Source organism: Protomyctophum bolini (assembly GCF_963924005.1).
Source record: "Protomyctophum bolini genome assembly, chromosome: 13".
Taxonomy (NCBI): domain Eukaryota; kingdom Metazoa; phylum Chordata; class Actinopteri; order Myctophiformes; family Myctophidae; genus Protomyctophum; species Protomyctophum bolini.
Genome location: NC_137874.1, coordinates 29539610 through 29556895, shown reverse-complemented (window position 1 = coordinate 29556895; position 17286 = coordinate 29539610). Strand labels below are relative to the sequence as shown.

At 43.2% G+C, this 17286-nt stretch overlaps 1 protein-coding gene across 3 annotated transcripts in view; it reads left to right on the top strand.

Moving 5' to 3' along the window:
• Window positions 1-17286, top strand: part of LOC308327292 (uncharacterized protein) — a 33157-nt gene that overhangs the window by 10905 nt on the left and 4966 nt on the right. For all 3 annotated transcript variants that reach the window (XM_080780603.1, XM_080780604.1, XM_080780605.1), the window contains 4 exons: window positions 568-718; window positions 3854-3971; window positions 5937-5978; window positions 7922-8279. In XM_080780603.1, the coding sequence (XP_080636729.1) occupies window positions 568-718; window positions 3854-3971; window positions 5937-5978; window positions 7922-8279 (669 nt within the window). The remainder of the gene's footprint in view (window positions 1-567; window positions 719-3853; window positions 3972-5936; window positions 5979-7921; window positions 8280-17286) is intronic.

Sequence of the window (17286 nt, the reverse complement as noted above, 5' to 3'; positions counted from 1 at the left end):
TGTGCAAACACAGCAGCAAGATTTGTGAGTTGCTGTGATAGGAGAAGGATATCAAATGGAACACAACCACCCTAAAGACTAATCATTGTGTATATTCCTGCACTATACCTGCATAGAGTTATCTTGGTACACAGAAGTTGATCTATTGAAGATTCTGACCTTCAAAGTAGATAATTTTTGTTTTGATTGTATTGCTGTATTGTTGTATTGTTCTTTCTGCTTTGGCAATGTAAACGTATGTTTTCTCATGCCAATAAAGCCCTTTGAATTGAATTGGATGGAAAGTGCATCCTAATTCAGCATCAGTTAAGTCTGATGTATTCGTCTTTGTGTCTCAGTGTTTCGCACGAATAGTCGATTTATGAGCTAGGAGTATAAACCAGTAGGACGCCTGAGGTCGTGTGCACGCATCGGCCTGGGTGACAGCAGACTACTGGGCGAGCGCTGGTGCTTTGGAATGGGGGGTCAGATCAACATATCCGCCTGGGTGACAGCAGACTGCTGGGTGAGCGCAATTAATCATACATGTGTGTGTGTGTGTGTGTGTGTGTGTGTGTGTACTTACAGCCAAAGTCAAAAGTGTGAACTGGCTCTTGGGTCGAGATGGAGATATAGAGGTCATCGTGATCGGAGAAGTGGATGAGTTCAAGGTCACCTCCAAAGTCATCTGCTCAGGGTTTGCAGAGAAGAAGGCCCCAAGCCTACACAATAATGCAAGGTATTATTACATTTAAATACAAATATTATTAGGCCTGCCGCCTATTATCCAAAAGGCATTTCACATGTATTCAGTGTGTGTCGTGCGTGAGTGTGTGTGAATAAATATATATACATTAAATCACTTTCAAGCATTTTGCAATGATAATAAAAGGTCACTCATTTGCATGTTGACAAATGTCACATTTATAAGGGATGGAGGTGGGAGTTTTCAAAGGAACAACTTTAAAGGGGATCTCATGGGGGTAAAGTTTTAATACCACTGTGAGGGGGTGGGGGGGCCCAAATTGAATCCTTGCATGTCCCAATTAGATTTAAACCCACACTGTGTTGCTCGCTATTCACGCTTGTCATGCCACTAGGGCAAATCTCTTCCTCTTTAATACTCTCCCGTTAGATTGACAGAGCAGGATTTAATTATGATTGGTTAGGATTGCACCTAATTATTTAAATTGTACAACTAATGTGTCTGGAGGTTGATAATGCCGTCATATACGATGATACTTTCGTAGCTGGTTACTATGTAAATACATCTGTAGCTGAAATATGAGCGGAGATAATGTTGACTCACATTTGTAGTACTTTTTATGCTATGTTTATATAGTGTACTGTATGATTTCATTCTATTTTATTTACCTGTGCATCTAAACTGTTTTATCAATTCAGTAGCACAGGGGTAGTGTGGGCTGGATGGGAACCACAAGGTTCCCAGTTCCATCCCGGGCTCCCCCAGAGTTAGTGTTGAAGTGTCCTTGAGCAAGACTCTGAACCCCTAATTGCTCCCGATGTGCAGGTTGGTGCCTTGCATGGTGTCCTCTGAACATCGGTGTGTGAATGTGTGTGTGAATGTAATGCACAATCTATGTAAAGCGCCTTGAATAAATGCACCATTTACCAAAGCACTTGCTTATAACTTAGTGTTTTGATAGCGTATGTGCCATATTTACGCTTTACTGTTATTTGCAAATACAGAATGAGCATACATAATGTTATCGTGTATCTGCAGTTCAAGACCATATGGTAACTTACAAGCAACTGCGTCTGGAGTAATTAACTCCAGAATTGTATTTAACTGCTTAAATTATATACTTAAACGCTTCAGAATAACTTGGCATCACTCATTATCATTTGCATTATCTGATTACATCTCTGAACCCACATGTGTACTAGGTTTTGTCTGGAGATGAATATCTCGCTATCACCTTATTCCCTGTGTGCCTGTTGCTTTTAGTGGGCTCCCCCCAGCTTCCCTCCTATTTGGCTCAATACAGCAAATAATTAAAGGTGGTGTAGTTAAAATCATCATTGCTATACAGTGTTTGTTGTGTAGCAGGGGTCTCCCTGTCTCTCCAGCACTTAAAGTAAACAGAAAATACATTTCCAGATGGGTCATCAATTCCATCCAGTCAGGAGACCATTTATCATCTTAAATGTTCCAGTTCTAATCATCCTATGATTAATTAAAGCTATAATTTGATATAAAAAAAAATACAATCAAGCATGGTAGAGCACGTTAATACAATAAATATACTGCTAAATACATCTGCTGTGGTCGGAGAGGTTGGAGGCTGACTGTACAAATCATCTCTGTCAGGTGGAAACCTCATTATGTCCGTAACTGTTAACCCATTCTGACCGGGCACCCATTTTGGTGTTGGCATCATGTTATGCTTTAGCTATTGAAAAATAGCAGATCTACAAGCTCATAGCGCGCCACCGAGTGGCGCGATACGAGCTTGTAGGTCTGCTATTTTTGAAAAATTCGAAGAACGACTGACATTTTTTTAATCTGATCTCAGGTCAGAATGGGTTAATCAGACCAGTGTGTGTCCAGTGGAAACCTCGTAATGAATCTGATCTCAGGTCAGAATGGGTTAATTGTCAGGATAAAAAAAAAGAAAGAAGCAAAAGTAGCAGATGGACAAGCCCCAAACACACCACTTCTAGCTACATTTCCATCTTGTGGATCTGCTACCTCTGATGCCTTTGTGTGACCCTGTAGTTACTAGTGTAGTATTGTTTTGTGGTAACTTCAGGTCAAGAAAGGCACATACTCAGTCTTTATCTTTGATTCCTTATCTCCAGATTTGCAGAACATACACAGAACACTGGGGGTTCACCAAAAGAGGAAGTGAACCCTTTTTAACCTGTGACCATAGGACAACTGTGCCAGCAGTTCCATCTACTGGTGGACTAATAATATGGCATGACCATTTATGGCACATCAAGTAGGGCATTCATTTGAAAACACAAAAAGAAAGAATGTGGATAAGATGTTTCTGCCCGACAGCAACGAAATGCTTTCTAAAAAAAAAAACGTATGTTGATATATAGCTAAAATTTAAAAGGACACAGACGCTTTCCCAGTTTGAATGGGTTAATTAAGACATAGACCCTGGTGTTGGGTAGGAGTAGAACACCTACTGGTTCACATGTGTTACTGCATGAAGCTCATAAGCCCAATGTTTCCCCTGGCCAACAAAGTATTTCGTTTCAGCTATCAGCGGTCTTCATGCGGGACACCCAGGTCCAAATCCCGGGTAGGACAGCCCCGATACGTTCCCTTAGTCCCTGCACTCATTCTGTAACACCGAGATGACCACCAGAGATTCTCAACCTGGTGTGCTGTTAAGGAAATGTGGAATACCTAAGTTGAGGAGGTCGTATCTGAACGAACAGAGGCACCACTAAATTCACTACACTAGCCCAACCATTCAATACAGTAGTAAGAGCAAGTTTGAGCTGTGCAGTCGTCATTTAAATAAGTAAATAAATAAGGATATGAGCAGGAAGAGGAAAAAGACACTGACATCAGGGCAAGAAGTGCCATAAGGGTATTGCAAGTGGGCCACCAAATAATTGGCATAATAATGAAATGATAATGAAAATCTCATTCAAACTATCATGCTCTGAGAATGCGTGCGGCCCACCCATCTGTCCACTAACATGTAAGCCTAAGTGGCGGTAAGTGGCCATGTATGTGAGTGGGCCGCAAACACGGTTTGGGAACCAATGATTTAAGCTATAAGGCTATACTTTATCCTACGGTGAATTTGTGGCAATTTTGTCACAATAGGTATGCCAGGTTTAAAGTGGTTAACGATCTTAACAGAAATAATTATGTTATGTGTTGCAGCAACCAGGAATCTATCTTGAAAAGCAACTTGGTACACAGAGCAACAGCTGAATCTGGCAGGACAACAAAGAAGAACCTCCCTCCTAAATCACAACCTGGAATACCACTTGATCTGAAGGTGTGTGTATAGATCTGTCATTTTGTGGTGCTGAGGGCCAATGCTATCCAAATTAACATCATATAGAAGATATATTCTCTGTCAAGCCCTTACATTTCCCCCACAAAATTGTGATAATCCCCCCAACAGTCTGTGTCATTAATTAGTATTGGCAAAATGTACTTGTTTTTAAGTCATGGCTGGTTGAGATTTATTCTAGGAGGTACAGTATATTATCAAGATATTAGATATACAGTAGGCTATATTGGGCATGTTCCCCCTCTCTCTCTCTCGCTTGGCTTTGTGCGTGTGTATGTATGTGTGTGTGCGTGTGCGTGTGCGTGTGCGTGTGCGTGTGTGTGTGTGTGTGTGTGTGTGGGGGGGTGGTGACTGTGTGATGTGTGTAGTTGTGTGTGCATGCGATGTGAGCTTGTTGATTTTGGGGTGGTGGTGGTGTGGGCGAAGCAGCCTCCTTTTTCACGCCGTCGTTAAAAGAGATTTGCTGTGTTGTCATGGCAACCGGGCACACGCGAGCGAGAGCGAAGCAGGGTGGACAGCACTCTCCTCGAGCCTGACCACACTGATTCGCTGCTCTAAAAGCTGCAGGCTGGCCGTTCGGTCTACACAGCTACCATGCTGTCTCCCAGAAAAACACCTATCTCCATAAAAGCTAGACTGTGTAGGGTATTTAGGGTATTGGTTCTCAAATTGGGGTCCTGGGGGGGGGGTCATAATATAGCATCACAATAATTTATACCACTTTTTAACCATTTACATGTTGGCTATTTTTTTCTCTCTTTTTTTTATATAGTTTTAGTCACATTTTAGCCACCTGGAATGTTTTAGTGTTAGTCGACTACAGTTGATTTAGTCGACTAAAATGTATTTTGACCGATCTATTTTCAGCATGCAACCAAGTGTAAATTGACTTAGGCTATACTGGATCAGTGGATCTCTTGTCCACTAGTCTAGTTTTTATTTGTTGACGAAATTGTCAAATCAACACTGCCCTGCATGGCACAGAACCTTTTCAGATGGGGGTCCGCAGTCAAATACATTTTGAACCACTGGTGTATAGGGAGAAGAATACTGAGGTGAAAAAGGACCTATTATCGCTGAGCAAGGCAGCAGAGGTTAGAACCAATGCGTACCTCCAAAAGCCAACATTTAATGTTTTTCGTAAATGAATGCTATGCAAGAGTGTCGCTCAAAAGTAGCGAAAATAGCCGATCTACAAACTCAGCTTGTGTGCCTGTAGATCTGTTCACATCCACATGAAAATGTGAATGTGACGACAGCAACATTTCACTCTTCACATGTGAAATGTTCCCGACTTCTCCACACTTATCTGCAATGAGGAGGTCACATCTAAAATACAGATATTTACTAATAGTGTTAGTTTTTAAAATGATTTACGTGACACAGAATTTCACTCTCGACACACTACAACCTAATCATGCAGACAAACAGAGCAATTTCGACACGACTGGATCAATAGAGGATATGCGCATGCATAAAGTGAGTGGCAAATCGAGTTGCAGAATGAGTGTCAAAGTGAGTTCAACGTTGTTTAATGCCAAGGCCAGAAAGTAGTTTTTGATGACGTCATATATATATATATGACGTACCCTCTATAGTTGTGATTTTATCAAAAGCAGATATATCCGACCAGTTGGTATCAGAGTCATAATAAAATATACACAATAATACTGCAACAATAATACGGAATAATAAACGGAAGCAGGATAATGGTTGAACCCAAAAGATAGTCAAAACAGGTCAGAGAACCAAGTCAAACTTAAGTTAGATGACATGTCGTATCACTTAACATGGCATTGTCTATCTCAACATGGTTGAGTGCTGTGCTCCCTCTACAGGTGTGTTTGTGTAACTGACTACAATGTTTTACTGACACTGTCTAGTATTGTGCTCTGTCAGTCGGCTTCGGCTAGTAATATATGTGTAATGTCTTTGTTCAACCCACAGGTGTCAGTAAGTGAACACACGTCTCCTCCAGCAGTCGAAAAGGTAGGCTATGTCAGTCCATCCACACACAGTGTTGTTGAGCCATCCAGCAATGGAAATTTGCCTGCAATGTCTTTTGTGTCTTTTTAAAACATTATAGTACTTGCACTTTATGTATTATCCTGTATCCACTCTCTGTGTTTTGTTCCAATGTACTCTTAACTGCTTTTTACAATGTTTGAGTTGAGATAATTAATGAATTACTAACTGCTGACACGCTGTACGTGGGCTGGTATACCCTTCAGTTCCTCTTCCCTATAGTTATATCTAAATCCATTCGCAGGTCTGAAACTGCTTCCTCAAATGTCCCTGCAATGTTTGATTCCCAGAGCAGTAATCCGTGCTCCAGCCCTCAGTAACGTGGCTCTGTTTGGTATCCCCTGCACGCTACACCGCCACTACCCCACCCTCCCTGAGTAACAGGAAATGGTGGTTAAGGCCAGCTGTCCCCTTACTCTCAGCCCACCAGATCCTCTTTCTCCCAGCATTCTGATTCTGTGTTCCAAGCTTGTCTGGACGGCACAGCCTCTCTCTCTCTCTCTCTCTGTCTCTCTCTGTCTCTGGGGAAGAGCTACAGTGAGCTGTCCTCCTGTTGGCTCCCTCATCAATCCAGCCACAGGCTGCATGGGGACTTGGGCTAGGGTTTTTCTGGGAGTTTTGAGAACTCTCTCTATCTTCCTTTCCCTCTCCACAACTCTCTCTCTCTGACTCTCTTTTTCACTATCTTTCTATCCCCCTTTGTCTCTCCTCTGTCACTTTCTCTCTTTCTGTGTGTGTGTGCGTGCGCGCGTGCAAGCATGCCTGCGTGCGTGCATTCAGGTGACACGTACTGTGAGAACAGCTGAATCACTGAGGCTAGGCGGGGGGATTTCTGGACTGCCCTAGAACAGATGGTTGATGAACTTGATCAGGGAATTAAAACGCCGGAGACGGAGAATGCGTCAGCGTCGGGCGCAGATGGATAGGATTGTGGTATAGTCTCCGGAGATTTAGGCGAGCGAGTTTCTATCTTTGCTCCCTCCGCCCAGAAAGATACTGCCCTTTCCCTCCACATGCGTCTATGCAAGACTCGCCCTTTGTGCGGGCCCCTGCATGTCGCTAGCCAGCCCATACACGTGGGACGCACGCAACCAGCGTCCCCACCTTATGACATTTGGCTGAACGGAAGCAGCCAAGAATTCCTCCCTAAGCCTTCCCTTTCAGAGATTCATTATTTCACAGCGATGGAAATACACAGTGAAATCCAGAGTATTAATCTAGCTCTGAAGGTAAAAATGGACCTGTGAGAATCCCTCATGCACCAATGAGGGTCCATTGTTACAGTTAACTAAAGCTCCCGATTTTACTGTGTAGGAAGGGGATGATTTGGTGCTGCTGCAGATGTCATGGCTGTGCCTGTTGCCACCGTGTTTTTCCCCCATGCTGATTGGAAAGGAGGTAGACATAGACAGAGATTGTTGATTAGCAAGGCATGAGATTAGAAAAGGAGATTAGAAGCCATTTGTGGGTCACGGACCAATGTTTATGGGTCACGACTTGAATAAAAATGTCGTACATAATTTCTATATAAATGATTTAACAACAAATAAAATAATACAAAAGCGTATGCTTGTAGATGGGCTAATTTCACTAGGTTGGGTACCAGGCAAAGTAGTCATTTCTGTTTTGGATCACGGGCTAAAACATTTGGTATTGGGAACCACTGATCTAAGCCCTTCCCTGGGCTTTGACCCGGGAAGAATGTATACTGTTTGTGACCCACTTTCAAGATCACATCCCACTGCTTCAGAACCACTGATGCAGTCTACTGGAGAGAGCAATGTACTAAATCGCACGTCTTGAGGATTCGATCGAACATGGCGGAACTTCTGACGCATGTGAATTAGCTGTCAACACGAATATTGATCTGTTCCGTCCTCTTCCTCCGTCACCCATTTCCTTCACAGCCTGAGATGAAGTTGACGGGTGCTGCCGAGGAGAACCCAGTTCCCCAGGCGGATGTCTGTCACAGGGCTCCCCTGAGAGCCTGTGCTATCAAAGTGAGACCGGCCGCGGCGGGCGTGAGGCCAGGCCCCATCAACGTGAGAGGCGGCCCAACCAGTCTGAGGCCGGCGACCGCCAGAGAGCCATCCCCCGTCTCCATAACCGCCAGAGAGCCATCCCCCGTCTCCATCAGAGAGCCATCCCCCGTCTCCATCAGCGTTGCCAAAGCAGACTCTGGTCTAACGTCGCACACCATCACAGCTGGCATACACCAAAAGGAGACGCAGGGCCTGCTAGCGCAAAGGCAGCAGATTGGCAAAGGTGAGTAATACCACCACAGCAGCAACACTATACGGTTCCTGGAACTCTCTGGTATAGATTTCCGAAGGAAAGTAAACGCCTATGATGATGTTTCCAATGAATGCTGTAATGCCCAAAGAAGTTTGGCTCAACCCGTATGGGTTAGCATGGATGTAGATATTACACTCTGGACGAGGTATCACACCGCTTACAGCCATGTTCCACTTTACGTTCTTTCGAAAATCTACCTTAGAAAATGTTATTATGAACGTTGTGAATACAATTATGCTATTTTTAAACATTGACTAACTCTAGAATCTAGAGTCTAGATTGTGGTGTTATTGTTCATAACTGTGACTTTCTTGAATTGTACAATTCCCAAGACACACAACCGTATGAGCCTGCTGATTTAGTTTTCAGTTTCTGGTTAATAACTACAGTAGGGTCAGGTCAGGCTGAATAAGACGGACCTTATAGCACACCAGCTAATAAGATGAATAACGGAAGTGTTTTAGGTGTGTGTATACCAAAATCTAATACACGCATTATTAATTGGGTGCGTTACTTACTAGCCTGACATGTTTTTAATCTGCTGTCGTTTTTAACCGTTTAAAACATCTAAATCAGCCTAGGGTTCCATGCCCCTTTATTAAGGGCCCTAGATCTTTTTCTTCTTCTTCTTAGATGTAATGCTTCCACTGAATTACAATATTTTAATATATACATATATACATATACTCATCCTAAACTGTCTTTTTGGAACCACCAGAGAATATTTCATCACTTTTCTAAACTATTATTGTATTTATATTACTGTTGTATTAGCAAGGATAAGGTGGCAAAAGACAGGAGAATGGGGGTTTGACGTGTGACAAGTTTGTGAGCTGGATTTGAGTGCCACAATACTGAGTTAGCCAGCATGACAACCCTCAGCCCAGTGCGCCAACACGACAACTCCTTTCTCTTCACCACTTCTACTCGGGAGTCTAATAATGTCTGAGCGGAGTTGAGTGGGCCTAGTCCGAACCGAGTCCCCAGAAGAGAGGTTTCTCACTGCAGCAGTCAGAGAAAGAGAGAGAGAGAGAGTGAGAGGAAAAGAGAGATGGATTTATTTTCCCAAGGACAGTCGCCTTGCCAAATAGTGCCTCAGCCTGCTGGAATCTTTATGGATTGGCAGAGTAAAAGAGGCCAGCCTTGAGGGGAACAAGCTTCTGTGACTATGTGGATTGTGTCACGGTCCCATATTGCTACTCCTCACCTGCCTGTTTGCTAGCCTCACTATTGTCTCCGCTGGAACACTGGTATGTGTCGGCAGCAACAATTAAAATTTTACAATGGACGGCACCTGGGCGTTTTAGTTAGTCGAACACAGGTGGGCCATCCTTGTAAAACGGATCATTTTGGAGGTCTATGTAACACATAACTTCTCTAATAATTCATTGTAAGTTCCACTTTCAATCATACCCGTATCACATTACCATACATTGGCACAGAAGTAGCATGGGGACCCATTAGTCTCTCCCTTCCGTCTAACGTAGGAGACATACTAATGAGATGGTATTGCTATTATGGTAAATCATGGGGTTTTACAGTTTTACATGCAATACTATAACAATCGGCCAGAGTGAATCATGACCATAAAACCTTTGATATTGTGGAGAACAAGAAGGAAAAAAACACTAAACAAAGCATATTTATTAAATGTAGTATATCATATAATTCAATATATATAATAATATTTATATCAATATTTATATAAAATATATATTTCACATATTCAAAGGTTTTATGGTCATGAATCACCAGGATCCTTGATGGCTTGATTCTAGGCTTAAAATAATCTATATACATTTCTATGGGAAAAATTATTATGAATGGCAGATTTTTCAGTTGTGCCAGATAACCACGGCCACTGCTATGCCCTATAGGGCTAGTCTCCCATTGGTTTATACAGACCAGTCAATCATGAATATCTCACCACTAGACCACGTGACTAGACTAGAAAGTCTCGTCATTGGTCAGCTCTGCAAGCTGATAAAAGTGTGGAAGGTTGTCATACAAAACAGGTTCTGAGCCATACCCCATACAATTTAGGCTAATTTCAATTCAATTCAATGGGCTTTATTGGCATGAGAAAATATACGTTTACATTGCCAAAGCAAAAACAATTACAATCAAAACAAAATGTATGAAAGTCAGAATCTCCAAAAAATCTATTTCTATATAACCCGGAATGTTTCACGAGCTGCATCTTAACTGGTTGAGCCACAGCACTACACATTGTAAACCCATTACGACCAATTCTACAAATTCTTTCTAAACCAGCAGTTGTCACACTTTCAAAGATTTTTTTTTTTAATTGTCAAAAATAGCAGATGTACAAGCTCACAGTGAGCTTGTATCATCTGCTATTTTAGAATAGACAGACACAGTTATAATGGATTAAATCAATTTAGCTTCATTTAAACAATTAATTTGCATGAATGAATAGATCATGCTTGTACCAATAAAAGGATATACCAACACAGTGATTACCAGGCAGTGTGACAGCATGTACAGTAGTAGCGCTTAAGTAGCACTATAGTGACTCATACTGGTTGCAGTGCTAACCAATTAGCTATGTCTTCTACAAAGCATTACATTTTAAAAGTAGAACAAAGGTTAGCAATGGACTGACCCTAATGACCAAAGTTAACAAAGCCAAGAAATGCCACATTTATACTCCTTCCTACGACGGTCCATCCTACGACGGTGTTCAACGCCAAAAATAGCAGATCTACAAGCTCAGTCGCAGACAAGCTTGTATAGACATTAGACTGGCTATATTCACTGCAAGACCACTATAAGGCTTAAGACAGAATGAGGATTATCATGTTCTCAGCTAAATTCCAATTATACTCGTTTGAAATTGTCGTCCTGGCTTTGCTTTGTTGCTCGTTATTTCTTATTGTGTACTGTCTGTAGTCAACCTTGCATTCCTATCGTTCGCCTGTTTGTATAGTGTTGGTGATCTAAGAAGCTTATTCAACCATTATTACTACTAGTTACTCATGGTAACTTGTCATAGATGGGAATGTGTGCTAATGGCCTGAAATGGCTGTGTAAGAAGTTATATTTTAAGCTTCTACCTGTCTGAATAATTTTCTGTTGTTGAATCTTAAGTATTGTATTTGTAAATCTTGCAATACTTTAATAACTTTAAGAATAACTATTTAAACAACTATGACGGTGTTTCCCCATGAAGTCCCCTTGGCTGAACAGATCACTCAGCTCAACAACACACAAACCCATTAACCACACAGTGACCCAGTTACACAGACAGGGGAAGGTTATATCAGCACCATCTAGTGGTTATGCACTTATACTGTAGGAAGACCAGTCACATCCCCCTACTGGAAAAATGGCCACAGTACAAGAAAGCAGAAGTTTGTCCTGGAGGAGATATTTAGTTGAACAAGGCTCAGAATTTAGGAGGGTTTCAAGGGGCCTGTGCAGACGGGCCCTCCAACATGCCGCAGTTTGTAGATTTTATTATTATTATATATACTTGGGCATAATGATGTGTTGTCATTGTCACTGGGGTTGTGATATGTAGCATTTAAAAAGAAGAGACACAGTGACCATGGAGTTGTCTCAACTAAGAGTTCTAAACAAAACATAGATTTTCACTCATGGGTGATTGGGCCAATATCTCAAAACAGAATCAGGCCCATTCCAAACAAAATGAGGGGAAAAACTTGCGCAGTAATTCTCATGGTTATTCCCACATTGTACGGCCAAAGTGTTTGTGAGAAGTTAGCACATAAACAGTATTGTGGTGTTTTTACAGCCTTACATTGGGTTAGCATTATCGGAGTTCTTCAACATTTTTCAGGCCAAAGCTTTGAAGGCTCCATAGATTTGTTTGACAGCACTATCATCAGTGCTGTGCAAATTAAAACTTTATGGTTTGTTGTTTGTTTACTTAGTCATTATCTTTGCGAAACATAATGTTGGATTCATGTTAATGTGTATTTTCAGATTTTGTTTTAAACAAAACCAAATGTTCTCATCACACCAAAATGTGGCGGCCCCTTTTAAAGAACCATGCATTCGATTAGTATTAATTATCTGATAACGTTATCAATTGTGATTCATTGTTTTGTGTGGATGAGCATCAGTCGACAGACCGTGCTCAGTGTGTGTGCTGTACATGGGATGCACATATTATGTGTTCATGACAGAGCAGCCATAAGTCAATGTGCACATCTTTTTGATCAGGGTCAGTTCATGCTATTGGCCTGTCAATACAGGGTCAGTCTATGTTTGTGTGTGTGTGTGTGTGTGTGCATACTTCTGTGTACATTTCATGTGTGTCTCTGCATGTGCTTGCAAGGACGTGTGTGTGTGTGTGTGTGTGTGTGTGTGTGTGTGTGTGTGTGTGTGTGTGTGTGTGTGTGTGCGTGTGTGTGCTCGTGCGTGCGCGTGTGCGCGCGTGCGCGTGTGCGTGCGCGTGCGTGTGTCTGTACAGGGATATGTGTGTGTTTCTGTACAGGCATATGCGTGTGTGTGACTGTGTGTGTGTCTCTGCAGGGGTATGCGTGTGTGACTGTATGTGTCTGTATGAGGTATGTGTGCGTCTGTACGGTGTGTGTGTGTGTGTGTGTAATGTGTATGTGTGTAGTGTACGGGGTATGTGTGTGTCTGTACAGGGTATGTGTGTGTGCGTGTGCGTGTGCGTGTGCGTGTGTGTGTGTGTGTGTGTGCGCGTGTGTGTGCGTGTGTGTGTAGTGTAGTGTACGGGGTATGTGTGTGTCTGTACAGGGTATGTATGTGTGCGTGCGTGTGTGTGCGTGTGTGTGTAGTGTAGTGTAGTGTACGGGGTATGTGTGTGTCTGTACAGGGTATGTATGTGTGCGTGTGTGTGTGTGTGTGTGTGTGTGTGTGTGTGTGTGTGTGTGTGTGTGTGTGTGTGCATCAGCCTCTCTTTCTCTCGGCTTTCCTCTCCTCTCTTCACCTTCAGAGGGAAGGACACACATTCCACCACTGCTTCCCTGCTCTGGCCCTGGGCGACGCTCGGCCCAAGCTGATAAGTGACAGGGGCCCCAGACCGCCCCCCCGCACCCCCCCCCATCCCTTCCCGTACGCACACACACATGCACGCATGCACGCTATACTGCATTACTATACTTGTGAGGTTATAAGCATTTTAGGATTTTACGAATGCCGTTTTTAGCATTTTATCACCAACCCTGGAGCTGAAAATATCTACACACACACAACGTGTCACATTATTATGAGCTTGTAGATCAGCTATATGTTTTGGTGTGCAAATCAGAAAATAAATCACGCATAACTCTAAACCCTAAACAATAAATCCAACCTCTAACTGTCTAATCCCAAACCTAAACCCAACCTGAATCTTTTCAGGTTGGATCCCCGCAATGTCTATTTCTCTCTTGTGGACGTTTGGCCCTCAAGTATAGGAATACAAGCGCACGCACAAACGCACACACAGCCGCTCCCCTCCCTCCTGTCCTTCCAACGCACAGACGTGCTGCTCCGGAATTCTGCCCTCTGCCCCACTTCTGCCCCCCCCCCCCCCCCTCTCCCCCCCTCCTCACCCCCCATCTCCTCCCACCTCTCTTTCTACCAGAGAAGAGGAGCCGAGCTCTTTGAAGCAGCAGGCTTTAAAAATGTTGGTGTGGTGCTGCAGCCCTGGCCGGTGACACGCTCTGCCCCCCTCCCCACTACACCCCACTGCCCCCCTCCCCACTACACCCCCATCTCTCTCTCTCTGTGGTGGAAGAAGCACTACATTGCTATACTTAAGTAAAAGTATCAATACTGCAATGTAGAAATACTGTGTTCCAAGTAAAAGTCCGGTATCAAAATTTACTTGAGTAAAAGTACAAAAAGACATTTGGCATCAAAATATAGGTCTACTTAAAGGAGCATTCAGTGATTTGGGTGATTTGGAAAACCACCCAGTCCGCCCCGGTAACAAAATGTGCACATGCACACGCTCTACAGTGGTGGGAAGTGCAACAGGCCAACAGCATGTGCACCAAGGCCCACCCCCACTCCATCATAATTGGAGGAAGGCCTCTCTCATCCTGATTGGATGAAGGCTTTGTCACCCGCCACCAAAACTGAAACTAGGGTTTTTTTGTCCCCAGGGGCTCACTGGGGACAGGGAGGAACTCCTTATATGGTCAGCACACTCTATAGTAGGGAGGATTATCCCCCAAAAAAAGAAAAAATAAGTGATATTTGAATTAAGTGAAATCACTGAATATACCTTTAAGTACCAAAAGTGAAAGTACTCCTTATGAAGACTGTCCCCAGATTCCAAAGTTTCCAAATGTGTAAAATGTATAAAGATCTTTTGTGAGCTTGTAGATCTGCTATTTTCAAATGGCCAAAATGTATATATAGGCTTAAGTGGTACGTTTTGAAATAATAATCTGAATCTACAAAGTATCCACCACTGCTGGATGGTGGCTGACTGAGTATTAATTAATACACATGTAATGAATGTATTCATAAAACTAATTACATTATTCTAATATGAATATCTATATATAGGGTATATATCTATAATAACTATATATAGTGTATATATATACATATGCCTACTACAAAAAGTTAGGTTTCTGAACTTAGGCAACATGCCTAAGTTCAGAAACCTAACTTTTTGTATTTTATTTCACCGCTTAACGTCAGATCAGGGGTTTTGTCGGCGAGCGCCAAAAATGCTCCCCGACAGCATAATCGGAGAAAATACCGGGCAGTGTGTAGGAGCCATAACGTGTTGACTACACTACACTAAAGGACACATAATAATAACTAATAACCCATCCGTTACTACATGTGGAGTCAACTCCCGCAATTTCCTTCTTCCCATAGTGCGCCAAATTGGTATTGCATTTTATATTATTTTTCACCTTTAAAACGAGGTACAGCTTTTAATGACCAGGCATTGGTAGAATGAGCAACACAGCTAAATGTGTGGGTAGCACCCCTAACATATTTGCCAAAATGGCAAATGGGTTGGTATTCACCCTTGCTTTGAGTTGCTTAGTGGATTGGATGCTTGCACTTTTTATTTCTTTTCTGTTTTGTTAGGCGACCTTGAGTGACCTGAAAGGCGCCATATAAATAAAATGTATTATTATTATTATTACTCTCACACAGTAATAATACACTATTGTTAGGGAACTCAGTCAGTAGCGTGTGGGAGATCCATACACAGCCACAAGAGCTGGGCAACTCCTCCTCATGGTGGTCACCAACATAGCCACATTCAGTCTAGCACGTACAGCACGCCCAAGCTGATCCAAAAAGTGTTCAATTGGTTTGAGGTCTGGACTCACGGAAGGCCATTCCATCCTCTCCACTCACACATTCTGGAGGTACTCTGTGATGATCCTGGCTCTGTTGGGCGGAGCGTTGTCATCCTGGAGGATGGAGTTAGGTCCCATGGGATCGCCACTGGCTCTAGAATATCATCCCAATAATTCATATTGCCTTCAATGATAAGTTCTGTCTTGTGAGAGCAATAACGCCCCATACCATGCCAAGGTGTTGTGGCTGCTTATGGATCTTCCACACGCTACTGAGTTCCCTTATTAATAGTGTAAAACTCATTATAAATAAAATGTTCTCTTACCATCTCTGTTCTTAGCTGCTGCCCATCAATTCTGGCTGTGACATTATTCTGCGTGTCACGAATATTATCCACACAGTCAAATATGTAAACATGTAGCCTAAGTGTTCATTAGATTTTCAATTCTTACAGCGTAACACTTTTTTTGTTGTGTCGGCACTTCTACCCGCTGTACAACTGCAGTATTCATCACTGGTAGTGCTCATTCAAGAACGGAAGCTTATTCTGTTCAATTGCCGTGGATAACAACTACATTTATAACGTGTCAGTGTAATGTGAAACGTAATTGGTCACAGCCTGTAGTTTTAAGATGCTATTTCTGCTTCAGGTAGAACGCCATGCTGGGTTGTGAGGTGTTTGGATTTGTTGTGACATGTTGGTAAGAATGTGTAGAGTGCTAGTGTGTGCACGTGCATACAGTATGTGAATTTGTAGTGGCCAGAGTGTAGGCAGTGTGATTGACTGATTTTTACTGTAAGGGAGTTTAAAAATAACTAATATTTTTTGATACCTCGAGTCTTCACCACAAACACTGTCTCTCTTATTCTCTCTCCCTTTCCTTCTCCCTATATCTCTCTCCCTTTCCTTCTCCCTCCTCTCTCTCCATCTCTCCCTCTCTCCCCCCCCCCTCTCTCTCTCTCTCTCTCTCTATTAAGCATTCTACTCAGACCAGCACCAAGGCTCCATGCTTAAAAACTCAGAACACCAAAAAGCCTCTGACCATGACCATGATGTATGTGTGTGTGTGTGTGTGCGCGCGCGTGTGTGTGTGTACACATGCGTGCGCTGAAGCCTGCGTTTGCAAGTATATTCATGTCTATGTGTGTGCTCGCCCGTATGTGTGCTCGCATGTGTGTATGTGTGTGTGTGTGTGTGTGTGCGCGCGTGCGTTGGTGCAGTTGCGTGCTCACATGTATGCCTGCCTCAATCGCTGGAGCCTGTCCAAGGTTTCCGTGGTGACCGCACAACACAACGCAACGAGACAATCAGAGGCGAGCCCACGCAGCGCGGCGAGAGGACATTAACACAGGAACTGCGGGTCAGGGGGCAGAGGAAGGGGTGTGCATGTGTGTGTGTGGGGGGAGCTGTGTGTGTGTGTGTCTGTAGGGGGGGGGGGGGGGGGGGGTGGCGGGGGGAGGGGGGTTCACAGCCACAGGCAAGAACGGGGAGAGAGAGAACATGGCGTAAACAACAATAGACCCGATAGGAGAACCTCAAAGTGTAAGGCCTGGTTTATACATCCTTTCGGTGTCGCGTTGTATAAGCTCACGCCGTGGAGCGTCGGCGCTGCCGCCAGCTTGTAGAGTGGCTATTTCCCGGTGCGGGACACCGTCATACGACGCAGTATAAAGCAGACATTACTGTATATATAGGCCCCTG